Source organism: Polypterus senegalus, chromosome 15 (genome assembly GCF_016835505.1).
Source record: "Polypterus senegalus isolate Bchr_013 chromosome 15, ASM1683550v1, whole genome shotgun sequence".
Classification (NCBI taxonomy): Eukaryota; Metazoa; Chordata; class Cladistia; order Polypteriformes; family Polypteridae; genus Polypterus; species Polypterus senegalus.
This window is the reverse complement of record NC_053168.1, coordinates 72,134,121-72,160,856: the sequence shown is the minus strand read 5'-3', so window position 1 is coordinate 72,160,856 and position 26,736 is coordinate 72,134,121. Positions and strand designations below refer to the sequence as shown.

The 26,736-nt window shown below is 37.1% G+C and overlaps 1 protein-coding gene across 4 annotated transcripts in view; it reads right to left on the bottom strand.

Annotated features, from left to right (window-relative positions):
• The window catches only part of cdk14 (cyclin-dependent kinase 14), an 891,964-nt gene that overhangs the window by 477,254 nt on the left and 387,974 nt on the right, over positions 1 to 26,736 (bottom strand). For all 4 annotated transcript variants that reach the window (XM_039736967.1, XM_039736966.1, XM_039736968.1 and 1 more), the window contains one exon: positions 22,312 to 22,406. In XM_039736967.1, coding sequence (XP_039592901.1) covers positions 22,312 to 22,406 — 95 coding nt within the window. The remainder of the gene's footprint in view (positions 1 to 22,311; positions 22,407 to 26,736) is intronic.

Below are 26,736 nucleotides of genomic sequence, written 5' to 3'. Positions count from 1 at the left end.
ACTTCCGGGTTATAGGGCACATAAAAGTCTCTGAGCCTCCCTGCAGCGGCCCCATGGTATCCAGCAGTGCTGTGAAGGAAAACTCCAATATCCATGATGCCTTGCTGGAATTCGGGGCACCTCCATGCTCCCGGAAGGGCTCCATCTAGCGGCGTGGGGGTATTGGCTGGGATGAACGGCCGGCCATATCTCACACTGTCTATCTAGAAGTAACATTAAACATTCAATGCATTTCATTTATGAAAATTTTAGACTTTGGGGAAAATGAATTGTGTCATGGGCTTAGTGTATTGCTTCATGCCTATTTGGAAACATTTTGGTCAAGAGTCAAGAAACACCTGTGTAATGCACATTTCTAAGTTCAGTTAAACCCCATTTTTACCAAATTCTGGAACAGAATATTTTATCGACAGCTGAGTTCCATTTGTTAAATGAAAATCTAACTGAAAGGACCCTTTCCTACCACTAAGATTATCGAGTCGCATACTGTTTGAAAATCCTTACATGGTCTGAAGATACTATCTAAACTTTGCAACTGTAGCTTATATGTGCTTGAAGCCTTAACAGTGAACATATTTTAGGCTTTAAAAATAAGGATAAAATAAAACAAAGCATTAGAGTTCCTATTAGATATTTGTGTCCAATTTTGGGATAGCTTGATATGATTACATTCTGGACTTCCAGCTCTCAATGACTAGATCTGCCTAAGAGATCTGTAGTGCATTTCTCAAACCAACAAATAAAATAAAAACAATTCAATAAAAAAATACATTTTAGGTGATTTTTTCTTTGGGAGTATACATTATAAAATGCTTTTAAATTGGCTGGATTGAAATCCAAGTCAAGAATCAACTCTGATAAGGATACAGGCTAGGCAGTTTTCACAAGGATGCTCATTAGAACTCTCACTGCAAAGAAGCTGAAAGAAAGATAATAGCTGTCTTGAGAGATAACAGGTTGAAAGAACCCCTGAAGTGCAATATTACAACTATGAAGGAGATGTGAGATAAGCAGACCCACCAAAACAGTAATTTCTTGTCTTTATTTTATTGCTGCTCTTAATGCAACAACAGTTACAAGCAGCTTTAGTAGGAAGCTAAAAATGTTGAAATGTAATGTAACTCAAACTGTGCACTGCATACATTAGATATCATTTGATCATGCGGTATCCACCCCTTCTGACAGTTGCCTATATACAGAGTATTGAGCCAATTGATTATCCAACACACTTAACCTAAATCAGGGTCACCGGGCTGGAGCTTATCCAAACAACAAAGGATGCAAGAAAAGAACAAACCCTGGAGAGTTCAATACTTTCATATTAAGATATAAACCCTGGCCTAGTGTAAAAAATGCTTTTTGCTGTTGCAGGTTTTTATTCTATCATTTCTGATACAGTTTAGATCACTGGATTATTTTTTGCAAGGCTGATCTTTGGTTAGTACTACTGTTTCATAGATCTAGTGTCCCAGATATTGTCTATGTTCAGTCTGCACGTTGTTTGGGTGCAATGGTGGGTTTTCACCCGTGTAGTTCACTTTTCCTCTCAGATCCTAAAAAGGTGCATACTATATTAACTGACATTTCCAAATAGGTCCTTTGTAAATCAGTAAATGTGTGTGTATTTTCAAGTGGGAATTGACTGACATCCTGTTCTGGAATGCACGTAATGCTGCATAGACATTTTTGAATTAGATTAAGCAGGTTTGAGAATGTTATGTTTTATTATGTTATAAAGCTATTACTTCTTGCATATTATATATCCATAAATAAATATATAACAGGGATTCAGGTTCTTTATTATGTTTATCATTAATTGGTAACCATTTATGCCACTGTTTGTAAGATTACTAAATGTAGCATAAAAGATTGTGTTCCTCAAAGTATAAATGAATAATGACTTTTTAAGAAAGTATGACATTTAAAACTCCAGGATGTAGGCTCTTTAGCAACTTATTCTCCCAACTGTATGAAAAGATAAACAAGTTGCTGTATTTTATTTCTGTTTTACTGTTTGTTTACCAAGGTGTTTACACATGCAAATTTTGTAAGGTTTAATACCTTACTGTTATCACAGTACAGCTGTAAAAAGATTATTTTGGGGAACACGACGTATAATGATAGGGTTAGACTGAAAGTGGAGTAACGTGGACAAAAGGCAGCCTTGTCTGGCACCTTTGTAAAGATAGAACATATCTAAATTAGATAGATAGATAGATAGATAGATAGATAGATAGATAGATAGATAGATAGATAGATAGATAGATATGAATGGCACTATGATAGACGTTCAGGAAGTATAGAAATATTATAACTTGCAAGAACAATAAAAAAGTCTCAAACTCACAGAATTACAAAAATTACTGTACTATTGTAAATATGATTGCTACAACAAAGAAATAAAAAGTCTTAATCATATAAATAAATCCTACACCAAAACCCTTTGAACTTAATGCTCAACAAAAAGGCCCAAGTAATAGAGTGTAACACTCCTAGTGAATGAAAGATGGACAAATTAAAGTTAGAGCTGCCTCTATAACATGGTGGACAGTAGGTATTGTCCACAGCAAGGCTGGAATGAATACAATTGGTCTATTAGGGACAGATTAATTTCAGACCAATTGATTGGTCATTACTCTTTCTACTTTATATCCTTCCTTTGGGTCAGATTATTCACAGACATGGCCTTAACCTCCACTGCTATTCAAACAATATGCAGTTATATCTTACTATACACTCGCCTCCCAGCACACTCAGTGACCGCATCTCTGATCTTAAACTATGGATGGAAAATAACTTTCTCAAATTTAATGCCAATAAAGCTGAAATGTTACTGGTAGGGCCAAACTCCCCACTTTCTAAGGCATCTAACTTCTCTGTTCTTATTGATGATACACTTGTCAAACCTGCTCCTTTAAGCTACAAATTAGGTCTCTTTCCAAAATTTCATTCCATTATCTCGGTAACATTGCGCACCTCTGTCCATTTTTGTTCTTTAATGATGCTGAAACTCTACCTCATTGTTTCACAATGTCTCGTATTAATTACTGTAATTCCCTCTTCATCGGCCTCCCTGCAAAATCTATACAGAAGCTACAGTACATTCGGAACTCCGCAGCCAGAGTCCTCACCCACACAAAGAGTTCTGCTCACATCTCCTGTGTTCTCTCCCAGCTTCACTGGTTACCGGTTCCATCAAGGATTAAATTCAAGATTCGGCTTCTCACCTTCAAAGCCCTACATAACCTTGCCCCTCTCTACCTCACTCAGATCCTTACACTCCTTGTTGCTCTCTCAGGTCCTTGTGCAGTAATTTCCTTACTGTCCCACACACCAGGCTGTCCACCCTGGGAGGCAGGTCCTTCAGTGTTATGGTCACTCAACTCTGGAACTCTCTTCCTCAGTCTCTCAGAGTTTACTCATCTTTCTCTACCTTTAAATCTCAACTCAAAAATTTCCTCTTCAACAAACTTTTGTGTATTTTTTTCCCTCAGTATGTAGAGAGACATTGGGTTTGTGATAGGCACTCTATAAATGCAACTTATTATTACTATTATTATTTTAAATGTCAAGCATGTAGCTTCACCAGCAGCTTCACTTTGGTGTTATTTGAGAAACAGGGTGGTAATTTAAACAGTCTGAGGGCTCTTTACTCTGTTTCAGGAGGAGTCATGATCAGCTCTATCATAAGGTAATCAATAACACTGGACAACAAAGATTCCTCTCACCTATAGTTTCTTGTTTTTTAAAGCTGTATATGTAGAATATAAACTCTTATTAAGGTATACAAGTTTTTTAAGGTTAAATTGAGAATTACCATGTTTTATTGCAGTTTGTGAACATTTTATAACTTTCTACATTAAGCTCAGACTTATGAAGCACCTCAAAGAGAACTGAATCAAGATAAGAATTTCAATGACCAGTTGAACCAGGCTGAAAAAGCTGAATGGCAGTTTTTTAAGAGTATTTGCAGGAACTTCTTAGGAACAAATACCAAGAAAGAGTGGATGATTTTTTTGAAGTCGTAAAAAGCCATTGGATGTAACATCTCTTTAAAAATTCATTTCTTGGATTACTCTTCTAGACTTTTTACTGAGAAATCTTGGATTAGTTAGCTACAAATATTGCAAACAGTTTCATTGGAATGTTTCTGAAATGTAAAAGTGATCCCAAAGCAAGTGGAATCCAATATGTTTGCTGACTACTGCTGGACCCTTAACAGGGATATTCATGAAAGTCATTTACAGCAGATAATGGGGCATTTCTACTTTTTAGATGAGACACTCCTAGCATGTATATATAGTGTAAATATATGCCTACTGTAAATTTTAACCATGTGCCACTCAAAATTTTTGTGTGATAGAGAAAGTCTGACTAAATATTTGAATTCTGCAGACAAAATACTGCAAGATACTGTATATGTATATTGATTCATGTAAGAGAAATAAAAAATTGTTATCCAGTGTAATCAAGTCTCTACCAGTACAACTCACTGACTTTTTGGAGGTGTATCTCGCAGGGAAATGAAAATCAATCCTTATGCATACTAAATTATTTTTTTCCTATACAAAACTCTGCTTAAATAAGTGTAATGTATACCAGAACTCTACTAGAGACTCGTATCCCCTTAATTTCTAAATGCTGCTTACCCATAACATGAGGAAACACAGCCTTATTAAAGAAGAGACCTGTCACATGACACATTCCTGTCCTGTTTTTGCAATGCAAAACACACTCTCATATTCCCTCCAAGGGTTTAGAGAGATCACATAACCACACAGGCAATTATATAAAAGGGGTCACACACAAGGTTTCAGTGAGCCTTTCCAATAATATGAAGAGACTGAGGGTTCATGACAGATACTAGCGAGAAAAAAATTGGTGTTTTGAGGCATCGGTGTACGTAGATATTCATTCCTACAGTAGATTATGTGACTGGGTCACAAAGCAGAAAGCCTTTATTTTTTTTGTGTTGTATTTTCTAATTGTGTTTTGCTTTATGCCCCTACATCTGTCTTGCACACTTAATTAGATGTCTTTGATTTGTCCAAGACAGTGGCCTACTTCTGTTTAAATCTGAGCCTAAACAGCACCAAAGATTTTACATATTAGCGTTAAGTACACAAGAGATCAGTTCATTCTGTGAGAACTAATACACACATGTCAGAGGCAACTGGAGTATTTTTTTTATTATGAGGAATAATACAATAAAAAAGACATAGGCCTACCACTTTGGTTAGTCTTCTCATGAGATATCCTGATTTCTCTAAATAGTCCATTATTTTCTCTTTTTGAAAATTTAAGGAACATATTTCCTTTCTTACTTTAACCCATTATGCAAATGGGTATTTTGGGTACTGTGGCTAGTCGTACTATGAATTAGTAGTGTCACAAGAACTGATGCTGCAGTACACAGTCAATATCAAAATTTCAAAAATATAATGGCACTAGCTTTTTCTACAGTATCAGCAGTTTCGAGTGAAAGTTAGTACTATACTCACATCAGACTGCCAAAAGATGAATTACTTCAGAAGGTACAATAATACACGAAAAACATGAATAAAAATTACATGTGAAAATGTTCCACAGTGATAATTGCAGCACTGCATTAACGTATGACAAAATAAAAAACAAATCATGTGTTGAAGTGTTCTGTGTTCAAGGTTGGAGAATTTCAGTGCAAGCTTACAGGAATTTTGCTTATTATTATTTAAAAAAGGCAAAACACAGATGCACACAGGCTTCCATTGCTACCACTTGTATCCCAAGTTGAAGTTACAGTGGAACCTCGATTTGCGAGCGTAATTCATTCCGGAAACGTGCTCGCAATCCAAAGCACTCGTATATCAAAGCGAATTTCCCCATAAGAAATAATGGAAACTCAGATGATTCGTTCCACAACCCAAAACTATTCATATAAAAATGATTAATACAAAATATACAAATTAACCTGCACTTTACCTTTATAAAGAAGCATGGCTGGTGTGAGTTTCTAAACTCATGTGGGATTCCACCCAATGGGACAACACGCGGAAGAGCGTCCCAAAGCAATCGCAGTCTCCCAGTGCTGTAGCAGTTCGCCGTATAAGTGCATCCAAAAAGATCGCAGACATTCTATAAGCGCCTGTCGTCAATGGGTCATACAAGGAACATTATAAAGATCCCACTACAATAAATAACAGCGCTGTAGCTGTTTCAAGCTGAATAAAGCTGGTGTTAAAGTACTGAGACTCAGCTTTGTGTTTTGAGGAGCAAGATGGGGACTCACACTTCACAGCGCACACACACACAGTCACAATGCTGTAGTAAACAGTATATGCTCGTACGGATGTTGACTATATAAGTGAGGCACACAGACTCAGACGGAGAATAGGAGACGATTGCCAGAGAGAGAGAGACGCGCTGGGCGGGCGAGCGAGATAGATAAGGAGAGAGAGAGAGAGATGAGAGCAAGCGATGAGATAAGGGAGAGAGAGAGACAAGGGCGGCGAGATAAGGAGAGAGAGAGAGAAGAACCATCAGCTCAGTTCGTTTACATAATGCTCAGCAGACAAAGTGTATCCATACTACTTGTATTGCAAGACATCGTTTGTTTATCAAGTCAAAATTTATTAAAAATTTTTGCTCGTCTTGAAAAACACTCGTAAACCGAGGTTCCACTGTATTTCAAAAGTGTGTGTATTTGAGAGTGCAATGATGTGATCGGTCAAATATGAACTGTACTCATTTCATTTGTAGTGTCAAGAATTTGAACAACGAAGATGAAATGATGTCAAGATAATTTGGTTCTTAATGCAGCTTCCAACACAGTCCTGGGAAGCAAATGGAGGCCTTAAATTCATTCTCCGATTGTAATGAGCATGTCTACTGATGTTATCATGAAAACAGCACAACAAAGGCTGTGTTACAGATGTTTTGAAATAAAGAGTGAATGTAAAACTGACCATTCTGACGTCATACAGGAATCCATAAAGCTGTGACTGGGACAAATGTGAAAAAGATGGATAAATTTGGAAAATTTAAACACCAGGGGTTTGTTACACTTGAAATTTAAATCAATTTCACTCATCTGTTAAATATTACTCTTTAGTAACTTTTTTACTAGCTAATTATGTAAATATAAATATTCTAACAGAAAATGTTATAAGTCTAACATTTTGTTACAAAAATAGCTGTTAAGAGTTTTTAAAAATGAAAAACTCCTGAATGGGTTTAGAATTTACTAAATAATCGATACAGATATACAGTAAATATGTTTGGAATTTTATGTTTAGTACTGATTATAAGCAGAATTTTTCGTTAATGAAGAGAAAATATCACAGAATTAATTTTGTATGAGCACATAGTAAGATAAATTGGGTGATCCGTGATATAATTCTTTATAAACCTTAAACTGAAATCCTCCCAGGATTATAAAAAGCCCCCATTTTTGTTACACTTGTGGAATCCCCATATCTATATGAAGTCAAACTGAAACCCTGCAATGTACTTTGATATTTATGAATACCAATACTACTTAACTAAGATGATATATCTGTAACAACCTAACAGATATAGCACAATTTTAAAGCTGTTATTATTAGTATTTATATATTTTATATTATATTACAGGAAAAGGCACAATATTGTTCACTTGAATAATGGGGTTACTTTTAATAAAATCCATTGAATGGGATTTCCTATTTTTCTGTGCTTTCAAATAGGTATGAAGAATCGTGAAATTTCACTGGCATTGGTACTGAATATAGAAATTCTTGTATCGAGACATCCCTACTATAAACAGCATATGGAAAAGCTAAGAAGAATGTATTAATGATAATTTGAAACAAGTTTTGTATGAAAACTTTACCCAGGCTGTTTGATTTAATCAAGTATAAGCATAAAACTGCAAACCTGTCCATCTATTGGGCTGCTTATTCTAGTACAGGGTCACAGCGAGATGGAAATATGAACTTGATGTCCTATTCAGTGCTGGGTTCCTGCCTTGCACTCATTACCCTGTCCTAGAACAAGCACGATCATAAGACAATGGGATAGATTCAAATACATTAGGCCAATGATAATTTATTGAGGCACTGAGGAATGCTCCTCTCAATCTGAAGAAACAGTAGTTGTACTCTCAAGAGTGAGCACAGGAACTGAATTTTTGCCCCTTCAGTCACTATGTAGACCATAGATGAGGATGGGAATGTAAACTAACCAGTAGTTTGAACATTTTACTGACAGGTTAGCACCCTTAAATACTGGCAAAAATAAGCATTAGGCTTTTCATATTAATGGCTTTTTAACTAAATTTCTTCTCTGCAAGTGTCATATAACATCATCATTTGCAGTTTGCAAATCTGCTCGTTGTAGGTACAGGCAAATTAATGATTGCTACGTAAATGAGAAGATAATAAATTCAGCATATTACAAAAGCCTAGCAATCCTGCACAATGTGTTTCTTTCATTTTCCCTTCTTGCAGACAGTAAATAGCCATTACTACAGTTTCAAGATAGTTCCTCATGAACATCATAACCACCTATATGGAATATTGCACATAAATTACTTTTGTGCTCACTTTCTCTATATTCCACTCTGAGGTGTTTATATAGGCTTGGTCAAATGTGTTGATATTGCTAGACTGACAACAATAGCAAAAGACAGAGCCAAGTGGCACAAACTGATGCAGCAGATGGTCGACACCTCTATGGGCATTAAGCCTATGGACCAAAAAGAAGAGACATGTGTTCAATACTAAACTTTTAATCACTTTTAACTGAGTAACTTGAGAGCCATGAATTTGCTAGTTTTGGCAACATTAGGTCCAGCAAGACTGTAAAGACTGTACACTAGATTATTCTTAAGAAACATAATCTTGACCCCTCGGCTCTTGAAAATTTTAGACCCATCTCTAACCTGTCTTTCTTAAGTAAAGTTCTGGAGAAGACAGTCATTATGCAGTTAAATGACCACCTCAATAAACATGCTATTCTTGATAAATTTCAGTCTGGTTTTAGAACAAATCACAGCACAGAAACTGCACTCGTTAAAGTAGTAAATGACTTGCGGGTAAATGCAGACAGAGGCCATTTATCTGTTCTCATCCTCTTAGATCTGAGTGCTGCATTTGACACCATTGATCACAACATTCTTAGAAATCGCCTTAGTCAATGGGTGGGCCTCTCTGGCACAGTCTTAAATTGGTTTGAATCCTACCTGACAGAGAGAAAATATTTTGTTAGTTGTGGGAATTACAACTCGAAGACACATGATATCCGATATGGTGTTCCACAAGGCTCTATCCTGGGTCCGCTGTTATTCTCAATCTACATGCTTCTGTTAGGTCAGATTATCTCAGGGCACAACGTGAGTTACCACAGCCATGCTGATGACACACAGCTGTACTTATCAATAGCACCTGATGACCCCGATTCTCTTGATTCACTAACACAATGTCTGACTTGTATCTCAGAATGGATGAATAGTAACTTTCTCAAGTTAAATAATGAGAACTCTGAAATCTTAGTGACTGGCAATAATGGATACAATGAGGCTATTAGAAATAAACTGGATACATTAGGATTAAAAGTCAAGACGGAGGTAAAAAGCTTAGGGGTAATTGTTGACTGTAATCTGAATTTTAAATCGCATATTAATCAGATCACTAGGACAGCATTTTTCACCTAAGAAACATAGCATAGACCTCTTATATCACTGAAAGATGCTGAGAAATTAGTTCACGCATTTGTTTTCAGTCGACTAGATTACTGTAATGCACTCCTCTCAGGACTACCCAAAAAAGACATAAATCGTTTGAAACTAGTGCAGAATGCAGCTGCTAGAATCCTAACTAGGAAAAGAAAATCCGAGCACATTTCTCCAGTTTTGATGTCACTACACTGGTTACCTGTGTCATTCAGGATTGACTTTAATATTCTGCTTATGGTTTAAAAGCCTAAAAAATCTTGCCCCATCTTATATATCGGAATGTCTGACACCTTATATTCCAAATCGTAACCTCAGATCCTCAAATGAGTGTCTCCTTAGAATTCCAAGAACAAAACTTAAAAGAAGTGGTGAGGCGGCCTTCTGCTGCTATGCACCTAAAATCTGGAATAGCCTGCCAATAGGAATTCGCCAGGCAAATACAGTAGAGCACTTTAAAACACTGCTGAAAACATATTACTTTAACATGGCCTTTTATAACTTCAATTTAACTTAATTTAACTTAATCCTGATACTCTGTATGTTCAATTCTTCATAATAACTATTCATGGTGGCTCTAAAATCTGTACTGACCCCTACTCTCTCTTCTGTTTTTTTTTCCGGTTTGGCCTGCGCCACCTCCACCTACTCAAAGCTTCATGATGCTCCAACAATGATGGATGGATTAAAAGGCAGAAGTCTACGTGACCTTCATCATCAGGTCCTTCCATGTTTCACTTGTGTTAGGTAGAATGCCCAGAGGGACTGGGCAGTCTAATGGTCTGGAATCCCTACAGATTTTATTTTTTTCTCCAGCCGTCTGGAGTTTTTTTTTTTGGCCATTGGACCTTACTCTTATTCTATGTTAATTAATGTTGACTTATTCTGTTTTCTTATTGTGTCTTTTATTTTTCTATTCTTTATTATGTAAAGCACTTTGAGCTACTGTTTGTATGAAAATGTGCTATATAAATAAATGTTGTTGTTGTTGTTGTCGTAGCTTAGTGCCAGTCCCATAAGAAGTTCTTAGTACTCTGTCTTTGGCTCACTGCTGTTATGTATCTACATGCACCCCTTTGGAGATCTTATTTGTACCTTTGGACTGACTTATCATTTTATGCAGATGATAACTTACATCTGTTTACGTGTTAAAAGTGGATATTTATGAGAGACCTGATCAGTGATGCACAGCAGTACAACTCTTTAAAATTAAACTCCAACAAAACAAAAGTCATGCTAACTGGCACTAAACACCTTAAGAAAATTATCTCCTTTCCATTTTGTCTAAGTGATGGCACTCTTTTATTCAACTTACATAAATCACATTAAGAAAGTGTGCGTTGTTTGATCATTGTGGTCCTTTTCCAGCTCAGAACTACTGTAAATTTCTATTGGTAGGTTCTTGTTCTAATCTGTCATCTTGGCTCCAGCTGGTTGAAAAGTTTCTTGAAAGAGTCTTGTATATTCATTCTTAATCTCATTGAGACTTTTGTGCTTAATGTGTATATTTAGCTTTTATTTGGCATTTAATGTCTCACTACTTGTTTCTATTCAGTGTTATTTATAGAGCCTTCTTTGTCCTTCTATTCTTATTGTACCCTTTAGAATATTTGTGAGGGGCTTTGAAAATGTTTAATTATTAGTTATTATTACTATTACCATTATTACTTACTGGATTGCCGCTACACGCTGTGGCATATATTACATCACATTGAGGTTATTGCTTATATTTTTATTGCTTGGAGTTGCATTCACTGTTTGTTATTGAATTGTTTTCTAATATCCTACTGTGAAAGGTCTGTAGGATAAATGCAAGTCATCTTATTGTGCTGTGTGCACAAGACAATGATGTGTTTTTTTGGTTGTAATGAGGAGAAAAAGTGAGCCTATGTGTGACTATGTCAGATAAGGTCATGCTTATAATAAATTAGATGGGTTTGCGAATAGCAGGATTAACAAGCAGGGAGATCATTGCACAGAGTGAATACAAAGTCAGCAAAGCTTTTGTGATGCTTGCTTATTGTAAGACTTTTTCATCCATCCATCCATTATCCAACCCACTATATCCTAACACAGGGTCACGGAGGTCTGCTGGAGCCAATTCCAGCCAACTCAGGGCGCAAGGCAGGAACAAACCCCAGGCAGGCGCCAGCCCACTACAGGGCACAAACACACACACCAAGCACACACTAGGGACAATTTAGGATCGCCAATGCACCTAACCTGCATGTTTTTGGACTGTGGGAGGAAACCGGAGTACCCGGAGAACCCACGGGGAGAACATGCAAACTCCACGCAGGGAGGACCCGGGAAGCGAACCCAGGTCTCCTTACTGTGAGGCAGCAGCGCTACCATGGCGCCACCATGCCACCCGAGCTGCAGGAGCAACCACCCCCGAAATATTAAAAGTCAAAATAACAGAATACAATAACACTGTCCGTCTTGAGAGACGCTGCTATTTCTCTAATATTATAAATAACAATGCTAGTAATCCTAGAGTCTTATTTTCAACAATTGATCGCCTACTAAACCCAGGTAGCTCAAAGGAATGCCTCCTAAGTGCTTCCAGTGAAACCTGTGAGGCTGTCGCTGTATTTTCAATCAAAAATTAATGATATTAGAAATAACATAGTATATCTCCCCAACACTAAGGATCCCCTAAACCCCAACATCCTGTTATAAACAAATTAAACTCTTTCACTAGGATAGATTTACCTGATTTACAAAAATAATATCTCAATTAAAACCCTCCACCTCGTCCTTGACCCGATACCAACAAGGTTTTTCAAAGAAGTATCAGGCGTGCTAATTGATAATGTTCTTGACATAGTAAATTCGTCACTAGATACTGGGGTCTTCCCAGACTGTCTTAAGACTGCTGTAGTTAAACCCCTACTTAAGAAACATAATCTTGACCCTCGCTCTTGAAAATTTTAGACCCATCTCTAACCTGCCCTTCTTAAGTAAAGTTCTAGAGAAGGCAGTCATTATGCAGTTAAATGACCACCTAAATAAACATGCTATTCTTGATAAATTTCAGTCAGGTTTTAGAACAAATCACAGCACAGAAACTGCACTCGTTAAAGTAGTAAATGACTTGCGGGTAAATGCAGACAGAGGCCATTTATCTGTTCTCATCCTCTTAGATCTGAGTGCTGCATTTGACACCATTGATCACAACATTCTTAGAAATCGCCTTAGTCAATGGGTGGGCCTCTCTGGCAGTGTCTTAAATTGGTTTGAATCCTACCTGACAGGGAGAAAATATTTTGTTAGTTGTGGGAATTACAACTCGAAGACACATGATATCCAATATGGTGTTCCACAAGGCTCTATCCTGGGTCCGCTGTTATTCTCAATCTACATGCTTCCGTTAGGTCAGATTATCTCAGGGCACAACGTGAGCTACCACAGCTATGCTGATGACACACAGCTGTACTTATCAATAGCACCTGATGACCCGATTCTATTGATTCACTAACACAATGTCTGACTAGTATCTCAGAATGGATGAATAGTAATTTTCTCAAGTTAAATAAAGAAAACTGAAATTTTAGTGATCAGCAATAATGGATACAATGAGGCTATTAGAAATAAACTGGATACATTAGGATTAAAAGTCAAGACGGAGGTAAAAAGCTTAGGGGTGATTGTTGACTGTAATCTGAATTTTAAATCACATATTAATCAGATCATTAGGACAGCATTTTTCACTTAAGAAACATAAGTAAAGTTAGACCTCTTTATCACTGAAAGATGCTGAGAAATTAGTTCACGCGTTTGTTTTCAGTCGACTAGATTACTGTAACGCACTCCTCTCTGGACTACCCAAAAAAGATATAAATCGTTTGCAACTAGTGCAGAATGCAGCTGCTAGAATCCTAACTAGGAAAAGAAAATCAGAACACATTACTCCAGTTTTGATGTCACTACACTGGTTACCTGTGTCATTCAGAATTGACTTTAAAATTCTGCTTATGGTTTATAAAGCCTTAAATAATCTCGCCCCATCTTATATATCGGAATGTCTGACACCTTATATTCCAAATCGTAACCTCAGATCCTCAAATGAGTGTCTCCTTAGAATTCCAAGAACAAAACTTAAAAGAAGTGGTGAGGCGGCCTTCTGCTGTTATGCACCTAAAATCTGGAATAGCCTGCCAATAGGAATTCGCCAGGCTGATACAGTAGAGCACTTTAAAACACTGCTGAAAACACATTACTTTAACATGGCCTTTTTATAACTTCATTTTAATCGTAATTTAACTTAATCCTGATACTCTGTATGTTCAATTCATCATAACAACTATTCATGGTGGCTCTAAAATCGGTACTGACCCCTACTCTCTTTTCTGTTTCTTTTTCCAGGTTCCTTTGTGGTGGTGGCCTGCGCCACCTCCACCTACTCAAAGCTTCATGATGCTCCAACAATGATGGACGGATTAAAAGGAAGAAGTCTACGTGACCATCATCATCATCAAGCCCTTCCGTGAGAACCCTAAATCCAAAGAGGACTGTTTCATTTATGTTAGGTAGAATGCCCAGAGGGGACTGGGCGGTCTCATGGTCTGGAATCCCTACAGATTTTATTTTTTCTCCAGCCGTCTGGAGTTTTTGTTTTTCTGTCCCCTGGCCATTGAACCTTACTCTTATTCGATGTTAATGTTGATTTATTTTTTATAATTATGTCTTTCATTTTTCTATTCTTTAATATGTAAAGCACTTTGAGCTACTGTTTGTATGAAAATGTGCTATATAAATAAATGTTGTTGTTGTTGTTGTTGTTGTTGGCAATAATGGATACAATGAGGCTATTAGAAATAAACTGGATACATTAGGATTAAAAGTCAAGATGGAGGTAAAAAGCTTAGGGGTAATTGTTGACTGTAATCTAAATTTTAAATCGCATATTCATCAGATCATTAGGACAGCATTTTTTCACCTAAGAAACATAGCAAAAGTTAGACCTCTTATATCTTTGAAAGATGCTGAGAAATTAGTTCACGCATTTGTTTTCAGTCGACTAGATTACTGTAATGCACTCCTCTCAGGACTACCCAAAAAAGACATAAATCGTTTGCAACTAGTGAAGAATGCAGCTGCAAGAATCCTAACTAGGAAAAGAAAATCCGAACACATTTCTCCAGTTTTAATGTCACTACACTGGTTACCTGTGTCATTCAGGATTGACTTTAAAATACTGCTTATGGTTTATAAAGCCTTAAATAATCTTGCCCCATCTTATATATCGGAATGCCTGACACGATATATTCCAAATCGTACCCTTAGATCTTCAAATGAGTGTCTCCTTATAATTCCAAAAGCTAAACTTAAAAGAAGTGGTGAGGCGGCCTTCTGCTGCTATGCACCTAAAATCTGGAATAGCCTGCCAATAGGAATTCGCCAGGCTAATACAGTAGAGCACTTTAAAACACTGCTGAAAACACATTACTTTAACATGGCCTTTTTATAACTTCAATTTAACTTAATTTAACTTAATCCTGATACTTTGTATGTTCAATTCATCATAATAACTATTCATGGTGGCTCTAAAATCTGTACTGACCCCTACTCTCTCTTCTGTTTTTTTTTCCGGTTTGGCCTGCGCCACCTCCACCTACTCAAAGCTTCATGATGCTCCAACAATGATGGATGGATTAAAAGGCAGAAGTCTACGTGACCATCATCATCAAGCCCTTCCATGTTTCACTTATGTTAGGTAGAATGCCCAGAGGGGACTGGGCAGTCTAATGGTCTGGAATCCCTACAGATTTTATTTTTTTCTCCAGCCGTCTGGAGTTTTTTTTTTTGGCCATTGGACCTTACTCTTATTCTATGTTAATTAATGTTGACTTATTCTGTTTTCTTATTGTATCTTTTATTTTTCTATTCTTTATTATGTAAAGCACTTTGAGCTACTGTTTGTATGAAAATGTGCTATATAAATAAATGGTGTTGTTGTTGTTGTCGTAGCTTAGTGCCAGTTTCATAAGAAGTTCTTAGTACTCTGTCTTTGGCTCACTGCTGTTATGTATCTACATGCACCCCTTTGGAGATCTTATTTGTACCTTTGGACTGACTTATCATTTTTATGCAGATGATAACTTACATCTGTTTACATGTTAAAAGTGGATATTTATGAGAGACCTGATCAGTGATGCACAGCAGTACAACTCTTTAAAATTAAACTCCAACAAAACAAAAGTCATGCTAACTGGCACTAAACACCTTAAGAAAATTATCTCCTTTCCATTTTGTCTAAGTGATGGCACTCTTTTATTCAACTTACATAAATCACATTAAGAAAGTGTGCGTTGTTTGATCATTGTGGTCCTTTTCCAGCACAGAACTACTGTAAATTTCTATTGGTAGGTTCTTGTTCTAATCTGTCATCTTGGCTCCAGCTGGTTGAAAAGTTTCTTGAAAGAGTCTTGTATATTCATTCTTAATCTCATTGAGACTTTTGTGCTTAATATGTATATTTAGCTTTTATTTGGCATTTAATGTCTCACTACTTGTTTCTATTCAGTGTTATTTATAGAGCCTTCTTTGTCCTTCTATTCTTATTGTACCCTTTAGAATATTTGTGAGGGGCTTTGAAAATGTTTAATTATTAGTTATTATTACTATTACCATTATTACTTACTGGATTGCCGCTACACGCTGTGGCATATATTACATCACATTGAGGTTATTGCTTATATTTTTATTGCTTGGAGTTGCATTCACTGTTTGCTGTTGAATTGTTTTCTAATATCCTGCTGTGAAAGGTCTGTAGGATAAATGCAAGTGCGCATCTTATTGTGCTGTGTGCACAAGACAATGATGTGTTTTTTTGGTTGTAATGAGGAGAAAAAGTGAGCCTATGTGTGACTATGTCAGATAAGGTCATGCTTATAATAAATTAGATGGGTTTGCGAATAGCAGGATTAACAAGCAGGGAGATCATTGCACAGAGTGAATACAAAGTCAGCAAAGCTTTTGTGATGCTTGCTTATTGTAAGACTTTTTCATCCATCCATCCATTATCCAACCCACTATATCCTAACACAGGGTCACGGAGGTCTGCTGGAGCCAATTCCAGCCAACTCAGGGCGCAAGGCAGGAACAAACCCCAGGCAGGGCGCCAGCCCACTACAGGGCACACACACTAGGGACAATTTAGGATCGCCAATGCACCTAACCTGCATGTTTTTGGACTGTGGGAGGAAACCGGAGTACCCGGAGAACCCACGGGGAGAACATGCAAACTCCACGCAGGGAGGACCCGGGAAGCGAACCCAGGTCTCCTTACTGTGAGGCAGCAGCGCTACCATGGCGCCACCATGCCACCCTGTAAGACTTTTTCCCGTTGCTATTAAGAACTTAGTGAGCATAACTCTAGATTACATTCTTTACAATCTTAATTGATCAAGATGTTTAGGATTTTGTTTTCAGACTGTGTTTTCTTGGATCACTATTTTACCTTCAATACTATATATTTCCCAGTAATCAACAAGTTTTGGGTATCTTCCATTTCTATGTCACATATAAATTATAATATATGAGGATATCATGTCTTCAATGTTTAATGACTCGCATTATAGACCAAAGAAGCAAGAAGTTTGCATAAACACAGGAAGTGCAGTGAAACTCGGAGTAAATCTGATTAGCCAAAAGAAATACACACTGCATATAATGTAGCAGCTACTACTTAAAATATGAAGGCTTCAAAAAATGAATTACTAGTATGCACATAATTCTTTTAGGAAGGCTAATATTTTTGTCAATGGTTAAATATCAGTTCCCAATTGTTTTATACTGAAAACAGAAAAAGACAAACAATTCTACATACTGTACAGGTCAAATTCCACTGCAACAAATAAATTCCTTTTCAACTATTTTTTTTTTGGTCCTGGACAATTTTCTATAAAAACAACCATATATACTTGCTTTTAAGTTCTCCCGCGGATAAGTCAGACGTTGATTTTAGTTTATAATTTCCTGTATTTTATAATGTCGGTCGTATAAGTCGATTGCGGAAAACTCACGCTATTGATCCAGGAGATTATCATACGCTAACGTCCACCTGAGAGAGTAACCACAGAGCATACTGCCCCTTTACCTATGTATTGTGCCTATGTGATCACACAGTAATATCCAAACTATTCCAAAGCGACATTTGCACTGTTTTGTGTTTTTTGTATCTCAAACCCTCATACACCTTTATCATAAGAGCATCCTTTATCTACGATGGAGTGTTCAATCAGAAGAAAATATGAAGCTGGTTTTAAATTAAAAGTCGTTGAAGTGGCGAAAGAAATTGGCAACTGCGCTGCTGCAACAAAATTCAATGTGTCAGAGAAATGTGCGAGATTGGAGGAAGCAAAAAGATGTAAAACAAAAAAAATGTAAGTGTCATATTTTTGAACAGGCGTATAAGTCGGGGTCTGATTTTATGATCGATTTTTCTCGTTTCAAGACCCGACTTGTACGCAAATACATATGGTAATTTAAAAAAAATAGTTAAGTAAAGTCCATTTTATCTGCAAAATTCATTACAACAAAATCATTTTTCATTAAAAAAACAGGAAAAAAACATATGTTTCTTCTGTACTGTACTGGCCCAAAAATCATGATTCAGGAGCTCCGCTGAACAGCCAATTAGACTGCACATTTATGTCACTTGGTTGACTTGCAAGTCATCATACTCTTGGAGCTCGAGAATGAGAGGCATTGTAGGTGTATCTAGGGGCGAGATAACTGTCAACCAAAGTTGACTTCACTTGCATTTGTGGAGCTCTGAATGTTTGCCACAGTTGACTCCGTAGCTTAATATCAGGTTTCTCAAGATTGAGGATTAATTTTTGGCTAGTTCTTCAACAAAAGTGCCATCTTTCTGCCAGGAGGTCTTATTGCTATCTAGCTTGCTTTCCCTCAACTTATTCAATCACCCACTATCTTTCTCTCTAGACAGCGGTTCTGCCGAGTCTCCTGCTTTCTAGCACTACCCATTTCTTTAAAGCACATAACTTTCTTTTTCATTGGTGTTCCTTTTTAGGAAATCTAATACATGTGTAAGGTTTCCATTCCCTGGGAGCTCCTGCCACCACATTATGGCATGAGAAGAGCGTGGCCCATTACTAGTGTGGTTTTACTCGTGACTCATCACTGCTGAGCACCAGCCTGCTTATGCCTGGCAACCTAATTTGTACCTTTTGTACATAACTAGAAAGCACAACTGAAAGGAAGAAATTGCTTTCTGTAGTATATCAGTAAAAAGTAAAGCAAAATTATACCTTTTATTGGCTAACTAAAAAGATTATAATATGCAAGCTTTCGAGGCAACTCAGGCTCCTTCTTCAGGCAAGATGTAGTATATCAGATATAAATATATAAATATTACGAGGACTCAATATAAGGCAGATCTGAGTTGCTTCTTAATGCAGTTGTGTTTTGAAATGAGAAGTGCTGGTGTTTACGTTGCATTAATAGATTGTTTAGAATGAGGGTAAGGTTGTCATTGTATTCACAAGGGATTGACTGATGCCATGTGATCATCATGCTTTGTTCTTCAATTCTACAGATACAAATTCTCTTCTACAGATGATTCAATTTGCTTCTTGATGTGGTATGTGTAGGAAATTGAGCCTTTTTATTTATAACATATAATAATTTGATCCTAAATTGTGTGGCTCCAAGTAAAATTCAAACTCTGCTCTTAAGTCAAATAATGGTTAACAAGCACCTTATATTATGACTTTTATTGCTCTGCTGTTGTGTCGATAGAGTGAACAAATGCTTGTGTCATCGCAATTAATGAGAGATATTCATTTGCCGCAAGGGAGAAGCTGGAATGATCGCGAAAGATGACTGCACAGCAGACCAAGGAAGTCAAGGTTACTCGAGCTCAGCATGAGGTCAGATGTATTGGTAAACAGCACTCCTTAACAATGGAAGAAGTTAGAGGTTTCTCACCTCTGCAAATTGTTCATGGAGAGTTATAGGTGATTTGATTGTCTAACACCTGATTCATTGCTCTTCCTGTGATGTCGTTTCTCTGAGCCTTCCAAATTCTTGCAGAAGAGTGTTAAGTTTGTTGCAGTGGAAATTCTATTTATAGTGAATCTGACAAAAACCTTCCAGTGGTAGTTGTGACAATAATGGAGTGGCAAAACTTATCATTTGAATAGATTTACATTCTAATCATGAAGCTTTCATACACTTCAGACCACTCTCTTTCTTTCTTTCTTTCTTTCTTTCTTTCTTTCTTTCTTTCTTTCTTTCTTCAGCAAAGTAGGCAATCACATAACTTGAAGCTTGTTGATGATTCTTCATATTATACTATATATAATCAAGCATGTTTTAAAATAAGCATGTGCAAAAAGTATAAGCCAGTCCTTGTTTATGCAGGTTCTTTCCAAACCCATCAAGAAGAATTCATTCCTTTTTTCCTTGCACTACCATCTAATTTGAGAGTGACCCCCTTGAAAGCTTTGGTTTGTATAGAATTGAATTACATTAGTTGTGTGCCTGAAAAGGAGCCAAGAGTATCACACTGTTTAAAACTTCATGCTTCAACAACTAAGTTTTCTTATGCCAAATTCTAACACTGAAGTAGTAATAAAATGCTACCATGCCATGAAAATATCCATGATTATGTATGGAATATTAAGAGAAAACTAGGTATGCAGGCCTTGCTCAGTGCTCTGGTTTATGTATTCAGATAATGAAAAGCCTCTGTTGTCACATAAAAAAAAAAAATCAGAAAACAAGAAAAAACAATGCACCATGTAAAAATTCTTCAGACAGCTGCCAAAGTATTCAAACCTGCTGTTATTTTGAGCATTAAATATGAATGCATTTAAAACCCAGGTGCATAAATTCCATTATCTTTCCAAAAGGGGATGAAATTATTTCTGGACATAAAAAGTCACAGGACGCATTTGGTGAAATCTTTGCAGTGGTATAACACTTGGGGGAACAAGCATCGTGTAGTGTTAGGACATGGAAATTAAACAATGGTAACCTTTTATTCAAATGAGACCAAAATGTACCATTTGTTCTCTCTTAAGACTAATTCCACATGTTGTGATAGCTGCTAAATTCTGCCTGAAGGCCATGGCTCATTGGGTTTCAATGACTGCCAGAGTCAATGCCAACACAAGTTGTTCTCATATAAAAGAGGGCTGGGACATTGTAATGGGATATCTATTTCCAGTATGGCATAAGCTCCAAAAAATGCTGTTTTGATTTTTTTTGTGAGAATATGCATTGTCAAGGAAGTTGCCATAGATTTTTATCACAAACACAGGTTAAACACAAAAATACAAAGGTTTTTATATTTTCAAACTAAACGCAAGGGACAGTAACAGGGAAAGAACATAAATCATACAGTATGTAGAATAAATGCTTCCCTGCCTTATGTGACATCAGCTTTACTCAGTACAGGTATCAAGTGAGCACTACGTTTCTTGCCTAAATTTTCTGAGGAACATAAGACCCTCTCTGCTAAAACAACAGAACTGAAATACAGAGGCAGACCCTGCTCTAGTAGAGACTATGCTGCATTTTCCCTCTGCCACGTACCTCTCCAATATGTATTTTGGAGTAAATGAAAGACTGGAAAATTATAAAAAATGCTATGCACAACTGAGATCTTTGTTTGGACTATTTAATTTTTAATTCATGTAGGGACATCTGTGCAGCATTCCCAGAGAAAAAGCCACCTAGAAGCCGCAATGTATTTTGAGTTAAGTGTAAGCTTGATGTTCAATGTTACTAGTACTTGATCTTATGCCTAATCTAATATCCTTGCTTAAGCACCTATAAGTATCGGGTCTGCACTCTTCATCATTAAGTCTAGTGAAGAGTTGTCTTTTCCCTGGCTTGACTATTCTCTCTCAAAATCTTTTTTCCTCCACATTAGATTCTAAACCTAAACTTGGAAGGCTAGCCCTTTATGAACTTCATTTGATCTTAACAGTTAATAATCATGATAGTCAAGTGGCAAGCACCTCCTAGGAGAACATCAGGCCATTCCTAGGGCACTTTCTTTGGATTTAGCTCTTCTTCTTCTGAAGTGATATTGAAAGGCAGGTTACCCTTCCATGTAATATATAATAACTTATAAATGCAACATCCTGGACTGCTCTTGGATATGTCCACTTTTTGACCATTCACCTACTACCCTTGGTCAACCTCTGTCATTCAGGCAAATCTTTACCATTACTACCCAACCATTTAATTTGAAAGTTTGCCTAAAAGATATGCAATAAGTGCAAAGTATTAACCTATGCTGGGTGGGGTACCATTCCAATGCACATATTGTAATTGCTTAGAACTGCAGTTCAAAATAGAATTCTATATTCCTCTATTCCATTTCAGCATTATGCCCACAAAGATATTACATTTTGAAATTAAATCAAGTATAAACTACATTAATATTTGCTTTTATAACTGTGCTTGTTCATATTTGCTACTGAAATGCTGAAATATTTCTCCTCAATGCTCTCAAATCAGTGTATTTCTTTTAGACTTATCACTAACAACCTGATGCACTCTTCTCATTGTAATCTTTTTAAACACAATATTGTGTCTTTCAAGAATGCCCCCATATTTACAACAAGAAAGACCAAACTTACCACATATTCAAAGACAAGCGTTAAGGTTTCCTTTGTGTGAATGATATCATGCAGCAGCACAATGTTGGCGTGTTTCAGGCCTTTCAGAAGTGAGGCTAGAAAGAGGAACACAAAAGACACACATCAACTTAAATGCACTTTCCATAAGATTGTTAGACATCACATATCTAAAAACTTGAGAATGGGTTAAAATGGAAGAAAAATAATGAACAATAAGAATTACACATTGAAAACAAGTTGAGGAGTTGTTACATGTATGACTACCTTGAAATTTAAAGACATCTAAGATTAACTTGTAACATAAAGCAATTATAAAAGTAAACTGCACACGATTATTTCCACTTTTTTCCTTACAATGAAGACTTTCTTACAGGCACATCGATATGTTGATTTTGTGAGCACACTCTTTCTAGTGCATGGAGCAAGAGCCCATACCAATTGCATCTGACCCAATTCATAGACAAATCACTTTATTGGGTAGCACACTCACACATAACTTATCATTCTCACCAGGTCTGAGATCTACAAAGTGGTATTCCTAGCTACTGTGTCATCCCACCAGCTTTGGAATTACACTACTAGTTTGTGAACTTGTGATGGTTTTTTCAGCCGATTTCAACATAGAAATATCCAGAGGATTACTAAAATTTTATTTTGGTGATATGGTTATATATCTGATTATACTTTGAAGATGACACATACACACATACAAGAGTAAACATTTTTAAACCAAGGTACACATGAACACTCCAATCCAATTCTAGTTTTCTAACTAGTGTATTTAATTTTCAATAGCAAATAAACAGAATGCTGACCTGACTTTTGATAGACTGACAGCAAGGACATAAAGGTGGATCTCAATGGGATTTTGGTCATTCATCATTCATTTTATGAACCGACCTCTAAAATAGTTTGGCGTTTGGTAATGAACTGGTTGAATCTGCCATTAACTTGATAAGGAATTAGATTACAAAGGTGTTGCGCTTGAAGTAATGTCTCAGTTTCATAATAAAAACACTGAGCACTTGCATCTTGCACTTTCAGAGTTGTTTATGTAACACGCAGTGTATTTTGAACACATCGGCATCTCCTTTGCATGCTGTCAGGTGGAATTTGTAAAGGTCAGACACCGGCCCTATTTAATAATGATGAACGTAATGTTGTAAATCAATTGATACTGCCAAGTTAACCTCTGGCTCACCGATACAATGTTAATGGGAAAGAAGGATCAAAAATTAAGAGTTGGATAAATTTGTTTAATTTGACACATCTACCTCACCTGCTGACAAGACATTATAATATACATGTTGATCAATGTATACACTAATGACAGGCTCAGGTGTGAGGACAAGTAAACATCATAGCTTTAGATGGAACTACATTTACAAAGATGGTTAATAGGGTCAAAATAGTAATATTAAAAGTCAGTGTTTTAATGAGTACTATTATTTTAGAATCTATAATCTATAATACTAAAAAAGAGACAGCTCAGTAGTTAGAGAGATCACCTTATACTGTCAGTTTTAAGCTTGCTTCAGTCAGTGACTGCGTGGAAGTTGCAAGTTCTGATATTTTCTCTTTAGTACTCCAAATTCCTTAAACTTCTCAAAGACATGCATATTAAGTTGACTAGCGGTGCAGTATTAATATGTGAATATAATCTATGATGAATGGGTGCCCAGACCAAGCCTGGTTACTGCCTTTGGTGTGGTGCTACCCAGACTTTCATTCATCATAATCGAGTAATGAAACAGGTAAGTTAGAGATATGAATGAATGACATTCATCGATTTTATAGCTCTTTTCCACAGTTCAGGGTCGAGATGGTAGGAGCATTGGGTGCCAAATGAGAACCAACCCTGGATATGGAACCAGTTCATCATATAGTAACTCATACTGAGGTAGTTCAGAATAACAATCAATATTGAGGCATGTCTTTGAGATATGGGACGAGAGCTGGGGTACATAGAGAAAACCCATGTAGACATAGTGAGAATGTGCAAAACCAAACAGCTAAAAGAGTTGTGCTATGAATAGAAAACTTATTAAAATCCCAGTCATAAGCCTCCTATTTTTTAGAAGGAAAAACAAAACTTGCAACAAATATAAAAAACATGTATACTTATAGGCAAATTTTGAAAGCAGCATAATGGACATCTCTGGGTCCACGGTTCTTGAGGCTGATCCTCCAAATAGCTGTGAAACACCCAGTCTCATTGAGATTACACAGGTGATGAACCAGCAGAGGTGAGGGAAGGCTGCATGGATCAGTGGTATATCTGAGATGAACTACTCCAGGTTGGTGGTAAGGCTGTCCTCCTGGCATTGCAAGCAATCCTTACTTCCACTTTGAATCAATGATCACTTGCTCACCTACCAGCGACCGGAACAGTCTGGTTTTACGCCTAAGAAATCTACCATCGCCAACATCCTGGCACTGATGGTTCTCATCGAGAGCAAATACAAAATTCTCAGAGTTTCTTTGCAGCCTTTCTCATTTTTCATAAAGCATTCAACTCCATTGATCAAGCTGCCCTGTGGGAATCCTGTGACTTTGCGTATGCCCTCAAAGTTGCAAGATATCATGGCTGGCCAGTACACTGGTACTGTGAATACTATGCAGAGTGGAGACAGAACCTCTGTGTTTTTCCCAGTTGATTTTGTCGTTCATCAGGGAGGTGTTCTTGCTCCTACACTATTCACTGCTTGCATGGGCTGTGTGTTGGGCAGGGTCATGGGGTCCAGTGGCTGAGGAGGAATCTGTTGGTGTAGAAAGATTCACTGATCTTGACTTTACTGACAATGCTGTGATCTTCGAAGAGTCAATGGAAGTTCTGATCAGGGTTCTCGAGAGAGTGAGCAAGAAGTCTGAGTGTTTGGCCTTTAATGACTTCTTGGGCACAGCCATCAGCAGTGTGTCCATTTGAGGAGAGAACGTCAACCTCTTTGAGAGGTTTACTTACCTCTGCAGCAACATTCATGTCTCTGGTGACTCTTCCTATGAAGTCAGTAGATAGACTGGGGGATCATAGGGGTTCATGAGGTTGCTGGAAAGGGGTGTGTGGCGATCTTGATATCTCTGCAAAAGGATGAAGGTGCAAGTCTTTAGAGTCCTGGTGCTGCCTGTTTTGCTATATAGTTGTGAGACACAGACGCTATCCAGTGACCTTAGATGAAGACTAGAATCCTTCGGTACTATGCCTCTTCGGAGAATCCTCGGTACTGTTGGTTTGACTTTGTGTCAAACAAGCAGGTGCTCATGGAGTCCCGAATTAGGCACATTACTTGCATTACAAGGGAGTATCAGTTATGGCACCATGAGGCATGATTCCCTAAAGATGATACGGTTCACATGAGGATCCGAGCAGCTGGACCAGGCCAAGGGGACAGCAACATAACACCTGGCTGCGGCAGAATGATAGTCATTTCTGGAGGGTGGGACTGTAACATGTGTCTGCCTGGGGGAATGCCAACCGGATCCTAAGCTGTTTTGTCATTTGGTGAGTGCAAAAACATGCTGTACTAGTGCATCCTCCCAAATCTGACCTGACCTGAACTAAATTACAGTAAATCTCATCTAACCATTCATTTTGCTGCAAAAATGGGCTGGTAAGGTTTGCATTTGTAAAAAAAAACTGAGTAAGGTAGACCTGTTTTTCCTTTTCTCAATAACAATATCCAGTCATTATTATAAGATTTCCATGAACACTTCTTACTAGATGTGGAAAGTAATCCTTCCAGCTTTTACTGAGTCTGCTCCAGGCACTCCTCTAATTTTGCCATACATGGAATACCACAAATGGAAGATTTCAAAGGGTTCAGCTTCACCTGAGTTTTATTCTAGACTGACCATTTCTGGCTTCTGTCTTTTCCTCTTTTACATTGAATCCCTGTTTCTATTTTGTTAACTACTCTCTGTTTAGCTTTGAGCTCTAATTAGTACTTTTAGTTAATTTTATTTCTCCCACCTTGTATTTATAATTTATGTTCCTTTTGCCCACAAGAAGTACTTTGCACTTTCCTACATTAAACTGCATTTTCCTGGTATTCATCCAGTTTTGAAGGTTGTCTAGATCTTTATGAATTCTTTTTGCTGCTTCCTCAGTGTCTACAATCCCTCCAATTTTAGCATCATTGGTGAATTTCACAAGTTTACTAACTATACCAGAATCAATGTTATTAATATAAATCAGAAAAAGTAATGCTCTAAGGACAGACCCCTGAGGGACTCCACTGATGACCTTGGCCAATGTGGAGCATTCTCCACTTTGTCTCTTGTTGGTTAACAACTAGAGATCTAGTTTTGCCTCTCTGATGCCTACAGTTTCTAGTTTCAGAATTAACCTTTGACTTGGATCTGTATCAAAAACATTTTGAAAGTTGAATTAAATTATATTGTATGCTTTTTTTGTCAACTATTCCTTTT